The 14,332-nt window shown below is 42.2% G+C and overlaps 1 protein-coding gene across 8 annotated transcripts in view; it reads right to left on the bottom strand.

The window, feature by feature from the left end:
- Positions 1–256: 256 nt before the first annotated feature.
- The window catches only part of LOC141777741 (nuclear receptor coactivator 2-like), a 67,053-nt gene continuing 52,977 nt past the window's right edge, over positions 257–14,332 (bottom strand). For 2 of the 8 annotated variants that reach the window (XM_074652259.1, XM_074652260.1), the window contains 12 exons: positions 11,264–11,513; positions 10,850–11,068; positions 9,631–9,828; positions 9,429–9,537; positions 9,131–9,299; positions 8,562–8,882; positions 5,003–5,074; positions 3,232–3,688; positions 1,771–2,002; positions 1,516–1,669; positions 1,137–1,211; positions 257–660 (listed from right to left, as the gene is read on the bottom strand). In XM_074652259.1, the coding sequence (XP_074508360.1) occupies positions 649–660; positions 1,137–1,211; positions 1,516–1,669; positions 1,771–2,002; positions 3,232–3,688; positions 5,003–5,074; positions 8,562–8,882; positions 9,131–9,299; positions 9,429–9,537; positions 9,631–9,828; positions 10,850–11,068; positions 11,264–11,513 (2,268 nt within the window). In that variant the 3' untranslated portion in view covers positions 257–648. Of the gene's footprint in view, positions 661–1,136; positions 1,212–1,515; positions 1,685–1,770; positions 2,003–3,231; positions 3,689–5,002; positions 5,075–8,561; positions 8,883–9,130; positions 9,300–9,428; positions 9,538–9,630; positions 9,829–10,849; positions 11,069–11,263; positions 11,514–14,332 lie in introns of all 8 variants that reach the window. The other 6 variants (XM_074652261.1, XM_074652262.1, XM_074652256.1 and 3 more) reach the window with 4 other exon arrangements.

Here is a 14,332-nt window from a genome sequence, read left to right as displayed (position 1 = left end):
GGTTTCACAACCAATGACATATTTCTGCTCTCTGTTTGTTGGACTAAAACTCCAAACTGCTATTTTGCAATACCACATAGAGGAAAAGGGGTATTTAAAATCTAAGTATGTACACTATCTATACACATTCACTTTCATTCAAAGAGTCATTAAATAGGGATACAGCTCCCCTGTAACTACAGCAGTTGAAATATATTAATTTTAAAATCAAAATGTACCATTTTTGAGAGATCTTCTTAAAGAAAGATATCCTTGATTTTTTTTTTCTGTCATACAAATAATCTCTAAAACTTCTTCAAAACTATAAATACCTGTAAAATATTTTTTTCATAAACCTTCTCATTTTGACATTTTCAGTCGGGCTCTAAAAAAGAACCATAAAAGATAAAAATCCAGAGGCTTCATTTGTCAACCATTCACTTCTCCAGTGTCAACCTGTTGTTTCAGTTTCACACTCAACCGTGCACACAAACATGTACTCTCTCATATACACTATATATGGTTGTCCTCTCCCTATAGTGCCTCAGTGTTGGCTGGTGTGACAGAGGGAGCCGTGTTTCCATCACGTGTCCTTGATGCTCCGTGAGCTGAGCTGAGTAGGCGTCAGTGTTTTTGCATGTGTTACCTTCATCTCAACCACAGCCGGGGTCAGCAGAAATTCTATAAAAGACAAAGAGTCACATTAATCATCGAGGGAAATAAAAAAAAACTAACAAATAGTCTCACAATTATTGCAATAACAGAAAACACACACGCATGCCGTGATTGGAGAACAGGAACTCGTAGGGACCTTATTTCAGGCAAATGAGGCAGAGAATAGAAATTTAAAAAATAGAATAAGACAGGTATAAAATACAAGAATAATAGTTACAGTGTAGTGTAAGAAATAATTAATTATTTGATTTAATAAAAGGTAGCGGCAAACAGGAAAGCCTTGATTTAAAAGAAGTGAGAGTTAGAGTTTCTTCCAGACTATACGGAGCATAAAAACTGAACGCTGCTTCTCCATGTTTACTTTTGACTCTGGGTACAGAAAGCAGACCTGTCTCAGACCACCTGAGAGGTCTGGGTGGTTCATAATGTAACAGAAGATCAGAAAATATATATAAGTAAATGTGTTCAAATCTTTCACTTACAGAATTGGCTTCACCCTCTTGCGTCAACATGTCCATCCCCGCCAGCTGCTCCAGGATCAGGTTGCCATCCCTCACCTGTACCAGAACAATGACAACAAACATGATCACTCCTGGATACTGAGAATAACTATTAAGGAGATATATTTACATGATAAAAAAGTTCCTTTTCCTTTTTTTTGTCAGGTTCATTAACAGAATACAAAAAATAATTGCTGAAAAGGCCATGTGTGAAAACTCATGAAGGTAGTAAGGAATAACATGAAGCTAAAACATCAGCGTAATGATAAAGATAACGCAATGAATATAAATCAAATGATAAGAATGAACATTAATCATAAGTTTATGCATTGACATGAAACAGTTATTATGCGTCTCTCACCTGCTCTGTATTCATGGATCTCATCTGTCCTGACATTTGGTTCATGTTGCCACCGTTGCTGGCCATGACTCCCAGGTTCATGTTGTTGTTGCTGTTGTACATTCCTCCGTTGACTTGTGTGGAGTACTGGGACTGGGACTGCTGGGGGTACACACTGGATGGAGGCAAACTGAGTCAAAGATGTGTAATATTCACACTGAGATCATGGTATATTAGTTGTTATGTGAAGTCAAGAACTGGTGAACTGTTTGTTACCTGCTGCTGGTGGAGATGTTGGCAGGTTGGGGCCACACGGTGCTCGGCTGGTAGCCCGGAGGTCCTCTCTGGTTCGGACCCTGGGGCTGGCTTTGGGGTTGGCCCTGGTTCTGCTGCAGCATGGGACTTTGACCCTGCCCCATCCTGGGGGACAGGAGGGGGCTCTGCGGGGTCGCAGCCCCACATGGAAAACCTGACACGGGATCCTGGTGTTGCTGCTGCTGGCTCATTCCTGCAGTAGATAAACGGGTCATGAGCTGCATGGACGGGATAATGAGGGTGGGACAACTAACCAGACAGACACTAACATCTAAAAGTAGTAGATTTGACCTATAGTTAGTAAGTGACTCTACTTCTACTATACTCTTAGATCCTTAAGAAGGAATCAGACATTATTTGGAACACAAACAAAACTAATTATGGAGAAGTAATGTCAGTGTTTCTGAGCCGGCAGCTTGCAGGTAACGGTGCTAACAGCGCTAACAGTGGAAACAACGGCAAGACTGCTGACAGAGCTAATAATGTTAACCTGGGGGGGAACTGGAGGGTGGGTGCTACGCTTCTGCAACGGCGCCGTTGGTCAGGACGGCGTTATCAGCTGTAACCGCCGTATGAGAGCAGTGCAGAGCGGCGGCCGTGAGCTAGCCAGTGGGGCACGCTAATGTGCACCAACATGCACGTGTAGGTGGCCCAGCAATATCAACAAAGTACGGAGACACTCGGGTTACAACACACACAGAGGGAGAGTGACTTAATTCTCTGCTCAGGTAGACATTACTCCTCTATATCTTTACATAGACAATAGTTGTTTGATGCTATATTAATGCTCTGAATATATTATATAGAGCACCTTTAAGGAAACCTTACAATTGAAAGACCAACCAATAACCTGAAGATAACAAGCTCAATGTCCACAACAGCCAACATGTCAGTCTCTGTCAAAATAACCTGGGCTGAACTCTTACTGTAGAAAAACCTCAGGATGCTATTCTTTCAGAAGCGCTCGAGAAGAATCAATTTTTTTTTTGTCAAATGAGATTAAGAGTGCATCAACACTGACAGAAGACACATGAAGTCAACAAATGAAAGAAAGATTTTTGGTTCACCAGTGTCACCACCACCAGAGCTATTTCTCTACAAAATCCCCACATGTAGTCTCTGATTGGTATACGAGTTAAAATCACAGACAAGGTAAAGAATGGAGTGTTAATCAGAGCGTAAAAGCAGAAAATCTTAAGCAACACTGTTGACTTGCACACGAAAACAAATCCAGCGCAAGAAAACATTTTAATCATGCAATCTTCAACCACATCCAATTAATGAGGAAAAGGACAAACAACAAGTCTGAACAAAGATGATTATATTTGATTGCCGAACACCGCAACAACAAAAAAGCGACTATGACGCCCATGAAGCAAACACAGACTACTGCGACGGTGCTGCCGTGATCTAATTATATACCTGAACTGCTGAACTGGTAGGCACTGTGCTGTGATGGAGGACTCATTACACCGCTGTACTGCCCGCCTACATTTCCCACCATGCCCTGGCTAGCCAGATGATGGCTGGGGGAGAGAGGGGAGGAGAAGGGGCTGGAGGAGCCGGGATGAGGAGGAGGAGGTGGAGGAGGAGAGGGCAGGCCGGTACCGTAGCTGGAGGCCGGGTAGGGGAACTGCTGCGGGTTGCCCTGTGGGAGCCGCGGGTTGGTGCCACCTATGGGCATCGGCGTGGGAGCGGCGCCCCCGCTGGGCATGTTAGGGGTCATGTTGATGCCCTGAGTCTGCATCATCATGGCACGCTGCTGGTGCACGTGTTGCTGCTGCTGCTGCACGTGTTGCTGCTGCTGTTGGCGTTGGCGTAGGTGGTTGCTGAGGTACTCGCGCTGACGCTGGGCCAGCATCTGGGCGTTGAGGGTTCCCTGCAGGAAGAAACGCAGTAAGGTGATGAAAATGAAACCGGCGGTAGACAAGACTCTGAGGTAAGCTAGGGCTGTCACAGTTAACTCCATAATAACACAAATGAATTTTAACGCCACTAATCTCTTTGACGCATTAACGCAACTTGCAACTTTAAGGTTGTAGCGAGCTCAAGTTTTAAAGCTGAAACTGAAGATACTGGCATCATATGAAATTAGAAAACATAAGGAATCCATCGGTACCAACCATGTCATACTAGCTTGTCAAAAAGAAGGCTAAATAATGTTCCAAACGTACGCTACATTTTGAGGAGGAAAAACTGGCGTGGACATTTTCAAAGGGGTCCCTTGACTTCTGACCTCAAGAAATGTGAACGGGTTCTATGGGTACCCACGAGTCTCCCCTTTACAGACATGCCCACTTTATGATAATCACATGCAGTTTGGGGCAAGTCATAGTCAAGTCAGCACACTGACACACTGACAGCTGTTGTTGCCTGTTGGGCTGCAGTTTGCCATGTTATGATTTGAGCATATTTTTTATGCTAAATGCAGTACCTGTGAGGGTTTCTGGGCAATATTTGTCATTGTTTTGTGTTATTAATTGATTTCCAATAATAAATATAAACATGCATTTGCATAAAGTAGCATTTTTGCCTACTCCCATGTTTATAAGAGTATTAAATACTTGACAAATCTCGCTTTAAGGTACATTTTGAACAGATAAATAATGTGCGATTGCTTTGCAATTAATCGTGATTAACTATGGACAGTCATGTGATTAAATATTTTAAACGATTGACAGCCTTAATTTAACCCAATCATAAATAATCGTGAGGGCTCCAACATTTTATCAATTTGGTGAAAAAGAGCAAAGGCTGGGCTGTTTTAAATCACGTTGCAAAATGAAGTCTTCTCAGTGACTGAACTTGAGATTGTTATTTTAATACTCAAAGCTTGAGTTGCAAATGTTCTTCAAAAACATTTTTTTGTTATATTTTTTAAATTTTCTTTACATCCCGACAGCAATAATAATAATAAAAAGCCGTTATCTGTGGCTGTCGCAGGACTGTAATAAGCCTGTCCAATCATTTCATTCGTCTCTGTCTGTCTACCAACCTGAATCGGATGATCTAAATTCTGAAGAGGCTTTTCCAGCCAAACAATCATACAACACACAACATGCTGAAGACATAGACCAGCAAGAGTGAATGATGGCTATAAACTGTGACAAAGGATATTTGAATGATATTAACAAGTGAGGTTGGGGTAAAAGAGAGTGAGATTCTTACATACGATATACATATATAGACTGACCTGGTTTGGTACATTAGACCTGAGAGGTAGATTCATATTGGACACTCCGCTCATCTGGAGTGGCTGACGGTTCTACGTGGGGGGGGATAGAGAGAAAACTTTATTAATCTCAAAAGAAAATTACAGGAGAGAGCAACAACCACTAGGCATAAACAAAATAAATTCACTTTCAAAACCCCACCCTGACATATGTCAGTTTATGAATGTTAAAAATACTTGCAGTTAGTCTACATTTGATGACCTCTTTTAAGGTGTGATAATTTACCACCTCACTAAAACATTGTTTTTTCATGCACTGGGCAATTTCGAGATGTTGGGCTATTTTGCTTCCATAACATGTTTTCTTTCAGACTCGTGGAAAGAAAAAAAGACACATTTAGGTGTTTATTTTACTACTTTGTCTATTTGTGTCTATAGATTTCTCCTAAATTCACTAAAAGTTAGCATTAGATAATGCCTCTTTTGGATATCTAAACATAATATTTCAGAAAACTTTCAAAAAGTAATTGTCTTAATGTAGGTAATCAACTGGGGAAGTTTCATGGAGATATCTATTAGTTTGTTTTACCCTATTCACCTGTAGTGTCTTGTATGGCATTTTACAATCCTGAGAGGCCGTTTTCTCAAAATGAGTATTTTCTCAGACTCTGAGCCAGAAATCTCAACTTCAGTAGCACTTACATCCACCAAACTTTCCAGTTTCATTCCTATCTATGTTCTAAAGGTTTTTATAGAAGGATTTGTTCATATATCATTGATAGCTTGACTTGTACAACATTTTATTCCTAAAAACATGGTGTAAATTGATTGATTTCTTTTATGGGTCTTGGCAGTATTTTTCTGATTTATGGAGTGATAAAATATTCCCTCAGTAAAAACCTTTGACTGAGTAATATATGAACAAAATGAAACATGAATTTTGAACCTGGCTTATCCAATGTTCAGATTTCTGTTCTGGAAATGTATGCAAATCAGCACATATGTAACAGCCTCAAAATGAATGTAAAGTTTGTGTGTCCTGTATCTTCCATTCCTGAAGCACTAATACTGTTATGGTTTGGGTCTCGTTAGACTCCTGTGGGGCCACCAATGCAATATGTTTGTAATAATACCAAACACAACCAAAGATATTTTGTATCACAGCTGCATCGTACGGTACATTTTAAATTTGTCCAATATAGTATAATTTTCTCAATTGCTTAAAGGTCCCATATCATGCTCATTTTCAGGTTCATATTTGCATTTTGTGTTTCTACTAGAACATGTTTATATGCTGTAATGTTAAAAAACACATTATTTTCCTCATACTGTCTGCCTGAATATACCTGTATTTACCCTCTGTTTTTTGTGCATTTCAACGGAATTGCAACAGAATTGTGTTGCTAGGCAACAGCTTGGGTCCATATTTACTTCCTGTTAGCTGATGTTATTTACATACACTGCAACAGGAAATAAACAATTCATAATGTTTTTTAGCTCTTACTTTTTAGCTTACATTTAGAATGTTTACGTTTGAAACCGTGTAATGGTCTAAATATTGTATATTTGTGACATCATAAATGGAGAGAAATCCTACCAGCTTGTTTCAAACGCACAATTTCTGAATACGGGCTGTGTGTATTTGTCAGTATATTGAACGCAAAGTTTTTGTATAGCACTTAAACCTGCTTTATAATGTAAAAGACTGAAAATCTCACTTTTTACAATATGGGACCTTTAACATGTTATTATTTCAGTGTTAAAACCTTCAATTATACATTGACTGTCTCATTTATGTGTTTGCTGATGGCAGGGGTTTATTCTGGAGTTTTCTGATTTCACCGTTTCCCCGCACTGACAGAAATGTAAAGATGGAAGTGCAAAAGTCGTGTCTCACACCTGAACTCACTGCTAAATCATCAGTGCTATTTTAGTTGATATACAGAAGCTGTTTTCCCTCAACTCTCCACCGGGTGGCAGTCTAGACGTAAATATGTAAATATGGAGCAGGAAGTAAGTCCATTGTGGTGAATTATTATATTTCAAAATGTAGTGATAAACCCCGTTAAGATTAAGTATTCACGGGGGGTCCCGACACATGAGAATATAAAAACTAAATTAAAAACAAGTATGGGAAAAAATTTACTTAGAAACATTAATTGACACATGCAGACAAATCTAGTATTAGAACATAAAGGGCCTGTATATACAATCACAAAGAGAGACATTATGGAGAAATGGGGTTAGTCACAAAGGGTACAGTCTGTGTATGCATCATCTTCATGAGCGAGTGTATGAATTGTGTGTACATGTCATGTGTGTTCATTGTTAAGTGTCTCAGCAGCGGGGAGTTGCTGATGGAGGCAGAAAGCCGGAGCACGTTTGTTCCTTTCTGACTGTTGCTGTTTGAACTCAGTGAACCCTGTAGGCATCACGGCGTGCTCTGTTGTTGCTTCACTTGTAATAAAAAGAGCAAAAGGAGACTGCTTCGTTTTGAATTTGAGTGTCTCATAAGACAACAGTGTCTTTTTCATGGAAATGAGGCACTTGAATAAGGATGAAAGAAGGATTCCAGGTGTGTCAAGAATCCATGAGTGAATATTATTCACAAGAAGGAAGAGAGAGAATGTGTGTTTGTGATTGTATTAGAGCTGCACGATTAATCGAATATTAATTGTGATCGATTTTGGCTTCCCACTTTTAAATGAACATGATAGACTGCGATATCGCCGTTAAAAATGCGTGCTCTGCTCATCGAAAACTCCCCTGCATATCAAATCAAGCGCTTCTTAAACAGCCAGCCACCGGGGGGGCGGTCAATATGTTTTGGCTTCACTTTTGGGGAGCTGTCTGTGCACTCTGCAGCGGCAGCCGGAGAAAAACTTTCCTGAATGTTGCGGCTGCAGTTACAGGTAGAAGAATAATATACTGTATATTTTATGGGCAAAAAGAAAATGCACTGCACAGTCTTATTTTGATGCAAAGATTTGTACATTAGCAGGAATATAGCACAACATGGAAGTGAAATTTATTTAAATGTGAAAGTGCATTGAAAACATTTTGTCCCTAAAATCAATGAATAATCTTAATGAATAAGCGTGATCACAAAAAGGATAAAAAAATAATTGTGATTATCACAAAGGACACAAAATAATTTAGCTTTAGTTGTCCCACCTGTTGACCACAACTTCCTGGTTTGTAGCCAGGCCTGTTGAAGGAGGCTGGGTCATGCGTCATCAACGCATCATATCTTTGGGGGTACAACACAGGTGCAGTAAAATCTGGTCAGCCCTCGCCGAAATTGAGCCAATCGCAACGCACGGCCGCAACTTCAGTCACACTGCGCATGTGTTATACCCCATACCCCAAGAACCATGTCTGCCCGTGACCCAGCTTCCTTCAATAGGCTTAGATAGATTGTCGGATGATCCGGGTACTTTATCCATCGGCAGTCGAGCCATTTTGGCCTCTGAGAAACTCAGCTCGCCTACAACGCTGTACCAAGTTCTCTTTATACATTCCTCGTTTGTAGCCGATAAACATCACAACACGGCAATATAAAATATTTGGTGCCACCTACCAGCTGGGCCTGGAGTCTGTACTGCAGCTGGAGCCTCAGGTTGTTGGGCTGAGACGGCACTCCTGGATTAGGCCCCCCTGGCCTCATTCCTACCGGCCTGGGCCCCACGCTCCCGGGCATCCTCATCATCGGGGGGTAACCAGCGGGCGTCATCCTCTGTGGCCCCATGTGGCCGCTCACAGAGGGGCTGTGGAACCCACCGTCGGGAGGCATGCCGCCATAACCTGGTGGGCCACCGTAGTGTTGACTGTATAGGAGAGGCTTCATGTTGGCCGCCGGGTCCGAGGAGCCGAGGTACTGGTCCTGGTCTGACATAGGACCCTGCAGGGTGGGAAGACAGGATATGAGTGAGAGGAATCAATCATTTTCTGAGTAAGTTTCCACTATTAACTGCCGTCTTACATATTTACATATTTAAAAATGAGGCACTGAAATTAAAACAAGCTATCAAACATTTGATAAAATACACTGAGAATATAAAGAACTTGATTAAAATGGGCAAAATCCTCTATAAAAAGTCCATTATTATTACATATTGTCCCCCAGGCGAGTGATTCTGAGTCAGTTACCTGTCCAGCCAGCGTCGGGATCCCCAGCATCTTGTCGATCTCCTCCAGACCCTCATAGTCTTTCAACACCGAGCACAGCTGGTTCAGCAGGGCTCCTTCATCTGGCTGGCCCTCAGGCCCTGGACCGCAGCACCGCATCCCGTCCTCCTGGTGGACGCCGTACGGTTGCCTGAAAGGTTATCTTGGTATTATTGTCAGACCACACTCCAGGATCCCCGACACATCTGAACCCTAGAACTGCTGAAACTTTAATGGATGACTCTTCTTTTAATGCTTTAAACTGGAATGAATGCCGTACCTGCTTTGGTTTCCATAGTGATCCACAGCTATCATTCGGTTTGCCCATGGTGCAGTCTGATTGGGCGGCGCTTGATGCTGAGGGTAGGCGGGGCTGGCCATCTCCATCTCTGAAGGGAAGAAAAAAAGCAAATATAATGTCAGTTTTGATGAGAGCTGAGGTCAGTTTGTGACTTTCTTTCCGTCTTGTTTCGTCTTCTCACCGTTGCCCATCATCTGCATGTTGATCATGGCTCTGGATCCAGGCGGGCCTCTCGTGGGCAGTACAGAGTTTATGTTGGGGACCATCCGACTTGGTCCGACCCCTTGGCCCATCATCGGCCCCGCAGTACCACCTATGGGCCCCTGGGGACCCCAGCTCTGCTGCATGGAGCCCCGCATTGACCCGTTATTCAGCATGCCTGATTTGGGGATCAGATTTTGAGATTATTAGAGTCACTTTATACCATACAGAATCTTAAAACCGTAAGCTGGTTTTTCACCAAAAGTTTCCGGAACTTTTAGTCCCTGAAACTACTTTTCAAGGAACTAAACCACTGTTTTCTGTGTTTCCACGGAAGTTTAAAGACCTGCGAAGATTAGGCAAATTAGTCTGCTGAAGTATGAAAAAGCAACATAACATGTGACGAAAAATAAACGTTCACTGCGATGATGTTTACTGCTGCATATATTTACTAATGTACGTTGGAAGAAATTAATGAAATGCAGCGGAGGAAAGTGAAACTAAGAACGTCTGTCTCCACAGTGAATCATCTGTTGAGTGTTTGATGGTTATTTGTTCGTGCTTTAGAGTGTTAACGCCGTGAAACAATCAGAAAATAACTTTTCTTTCTCTCATTCACAGCACGGCCACGCTATGTCACTCTCTCTTCTCGCTTGCACGATCTCTCTCTCTCTTTTTTTCTCTCTGTCTTTTTTTTAAATGAGTCGGGAAGCGGACAGCAGAGCCTAACTTTGCTTTTAATGTTATCAAACAAAGAGAAATGCTCTCCCCTCGTCTTAAAATGGTCCCTAAATCAATTAGAGTACTTCCTTGTTTTATGAATGAAGCAGTACAGTTGAAGCAGCAGTGCTGTGTGTGTATTTCACCAATCAGCGATGGTCATCCCTGCAAACTCCACCCCACAAGTTATGGTACTTTCACAAAGGACTACTCCCCCGACTTGGGCCTTTTCTGGGGGGTAAAAAGGCCCTGTAAAATGTCCCCAGAACTTAATTTAGACCCTGGTCCCTGCAGTCAAAATGCAATGGGTTCCTCTAAAGGTTAGTTCTGGGGGGGGAGATCCTGCAGTGGAAACGGGGCTCTAATTTTCTTAGAAGGAACAAAAAGTTGAGAAGATGTGTATCTGATGCAAGTCATTCTAATGCATCAGAATGATAACAGGCAGCACAGACGGGAGACCATTTATTTTCCTGCCTGACCTGGATTAGCCATCGCAGCCTGGTTGGCCATGCCTGCGTGGGTTCCCATCATGCCTTGCTGCTGTTGCTGCAGTAAGGAGTAGGGGCTGTTGTTCCTGTGCTGAGGAGGAAATGGCCGGCCAGCGTTGGGGTTGGGGCCCATACTGCTGTCCAGAGATGTGCTTCTGACTGGAAGAGCACCTCGAGCCGGTTGTCCCAGCCTGGCACCATTAAAGCCTGCTGGGAGGAAGACAAGTGTTTCTTTATCTTATGCATTATTTACACAGCTGTACATAGAAAGACAAAGACATGATGATGGTATCCATTCTCGCTCATAGAAATTATAACATTTTGTTCGATTCTAGACATCTTTAACAGCCAGAAATCATCAAATGAGCTCTCCAGACCGACACAAACACAGTGTTGCAGACGTACTTGCAGGGCTGATGGGAGGGAAGGCTCTGTGCTGGTTGGGGGGGCTGCTGCTGCTGCTGCTGTCTGTCATCTGCAGGATGTCGCTGATGATTCTCTGCTTGTCCACAGAGGAACCAGGCGGCGCAGAGGAAGAGGAGGACGAAGAGGAGGCTGGTCTTCTGACTGGTGGCTGGCCCGCAAACAGCTGCTGCTGCTGCTGGCCGCTGCCGCCGCTCTGCAGGTCCTCCAGCAGGTCCTCCAGCTCACTGGTCTGAGAGCAGCCACAGGAAAAAAAACACAGGATCAGAAGATGTCTGCTGAAATACAACAACTAAAACTATCCACGTTTCAGAGAAAGACACGACATTTTCTGCATATTGGACTCCTGACTGTGTCGTGGTGAGAAATCCTGTTTTTTGTATTTTTGAAAATGTTGATTTCTGTCACAGGTTACCCTAATTGGGGCACAATTTCAACACCTTTTATAAAGCACACACATTTTCGAAAGGAGCATTGCAGGAAGGCTCTCTCTCTCATGCAGGTGATGAAACTGACTTTGCCAACAAGCAAAGCAGGGAAGCTTTCAGTTCAGGTGCCAACATCAAAAACATCTCAAGTACACTTTGAAGGATTCGGGTGCTTCAAACAGTTTGCTACAAAGAAAATATCTCTTCTTTATCCTTCCTAAAGTTGATACTATATAAAATATTCATTAAAAGTAGAATAAGATATTCTTTATCATCGTTTTGTTGTTTAATAAACATGCAGAGAAAATATGGACATGACTAAATGGCACCGTTGATAAGGAGCGAAACAAAAAATAAAAAAGAACAGAAATATGCAAAGAAACTTTCATACAAAGTGTACACACACACACACACACACACACACACACACACACACACACACACACACACACACACACACACACACACACACACACACACACACACACACACACCACTGAAAGAGATGGTTTCCTCGGGCCGTTTGGCTGATGAATAGAGGAGGAGCTAAAAATAAACTGCCAGCACTAATGAGGTCATGTGTGATGTACAGTAAGACACACAGTCACTGCTCTGTGTAGCCTGGGTGGATATGCACACAGCGAACACATCAAGGGCATACTTTAAAATGTGAGGGACATGCCCAACCTCCCCCACAACTTTTCAAAATCCAGTTTTTGTTGGACAGGTAAAGAACCTGCGGTGTTAGCCAAGTAGAGCTAATGTCTTTGTTTATGCAGTATATTAAACGTCAGCCGGCCACAGCACTATTTTACAAATGTCCAGTGGCTCTTACATTGTGCCTCAAATAGCTCTCTGTTTGTCAGTTTATACATAAAATCAAATACAGAGATGACACTTTGAATATTAGCACACTAACTTTAGCTTTTACTGCTAGCCCAAGCAGTGTGGCACCACCTCAGCTGTACCGATAGTACAGTAACAGTGAGTACATTCAGAAGGTCATCAATTCAGAGGGTCATCAACTCTACCCAGAAACTCATTGGCTGCCCTCTGCCCTCTGCAGAAGAACTTTACACCGCCCGCTGCCTCAGCAGAGCAGCCAACATCCTGAAGAACCCTTCCCACCCTGGACATCAGCTGTTGGAACCGCTGCTTCCTCTGGTAGACGGTTCAGGTCCATCATATCACGGACTAATAGACTCAAGAACAGCTTCTACCCCAGCGTCATACCTGAGCTGAAACTGCCAGACACTCACAACAAACTGTACGGAATGGAAGGGAACTGATCTAAACACTGTCAGATACTTGTCAGATAACATAACCCTTGCTCAACTTATTACATGTTTACATCCTACCGCACCTTATATTCAGATACATTATTTCTTGTAATTTATCAACTGCACTACTGATACATGTGCAATATGTGCTCTTATTACTGTGCAATAACTCACTGCCTTGATTGTACTGTATAGTGCCTTGACCGTATTGTAATTGTATTGTCTATATTGTATCATAGATCAACATTTCTAGTTAGATATATATATTTACTTATTTTATTAGTAGTTTAAGTTAAGCTTGTATTGAACAAAGGTTTTATCTTATCTTTTATACTGTATGTTATGTGTGATTGCACCATCAGGACTGCTTCAAATTTCGCTGTACTCTGTGTAGTGACAATAAAGGAATCTTGAATGTTGAATCTTGAATACTAGACGTCATTGTGATACACAGGCTCAGGTATCGTGTCTGACGCAGTATCCTATCGACAGACTTGGCGAAGTTAGCAGAAGTAAACACGTGTGACTACGTCCGGTTCTCAGAATAAGGTGCTAACAAAGGGTATATACAAAATACATATGGAAATGAGATTAATTGGATTATATTCACAAGAAGTTCATGCTACCTGCTAAATCGCAATAAATCGTAATATCGAATCGCAACACTTAATAATCGCAATAGATATCGAATCGGCACCCAAGTATTGTGATATAATCAAATCGGGAGATATCGTCAAAGCCCTAGTATCAGTAAGCTAACAGGTGCAGTGGATTTTGCAAACATTGTAGTTTTCCACAGCTGCCACTAGATGTTAGTAAAGAAACTACACCTTACTGGTGGTAAACTTAAGTCTTACTAGAATTCATACTTGCCAACCCGAGGAGACTCCCGTTTTTCATTGCCCACTCCTGGTTTCCTCCCGGGTTCACGAGTCTCCCATATTCCTCCCCATTTATGACAAAGTTTCACACCTTTTTTTCCCCTTTTCCTTATCTGAGCTTTTCAACATTTCTGGCACTGTACAGCGTGTATAAGCCTGCCGCGGACGACAGCAGAGCTACACCAAATGTCGTTTCCCAGTGGAAGACACGCTCGCGACACAGTGTGCAAAATTGAGCTTTGCTTAATGCAGCAAAAATCGGTTGTGGCATGGCACAAGCCATTTGAAATAATGGGTGTCAGAGCACAGTGGTGCCATTGTCGCATTGTGTCTGAATGAAATTATTTTCATTCTTTAAAAGTCACCAGAATGCAGGAAACAAAGTCTGTGAAACTCTAAGTTTTCTGGAGGAGGACCCCCCAGACCCGCTTTGGTTTTGAAATCCTCCCTTGAGGTCTCAAG

This window comes from Sebastes fasciatus, chromosome 11, assembly GCF_043250625.1.
Source record: "Sebastes fasciatus isolate fSebFas1 chromosome 11, fSebFas1.pri, whole genome shotgun sequence".
In the NCBI taxonomy this organism is placed as follows: Eukaryota; Metazoa; Chordata; class Actinopteri; order Perciformes; family Sebastidae; genus Sebastes; species Sebastes fasciatus.
The sequence above is the reverse complement of the archived record's forward strand: the minus strand, read 5'-3'. Positions and strand labels throughout refer to the sequence as shown.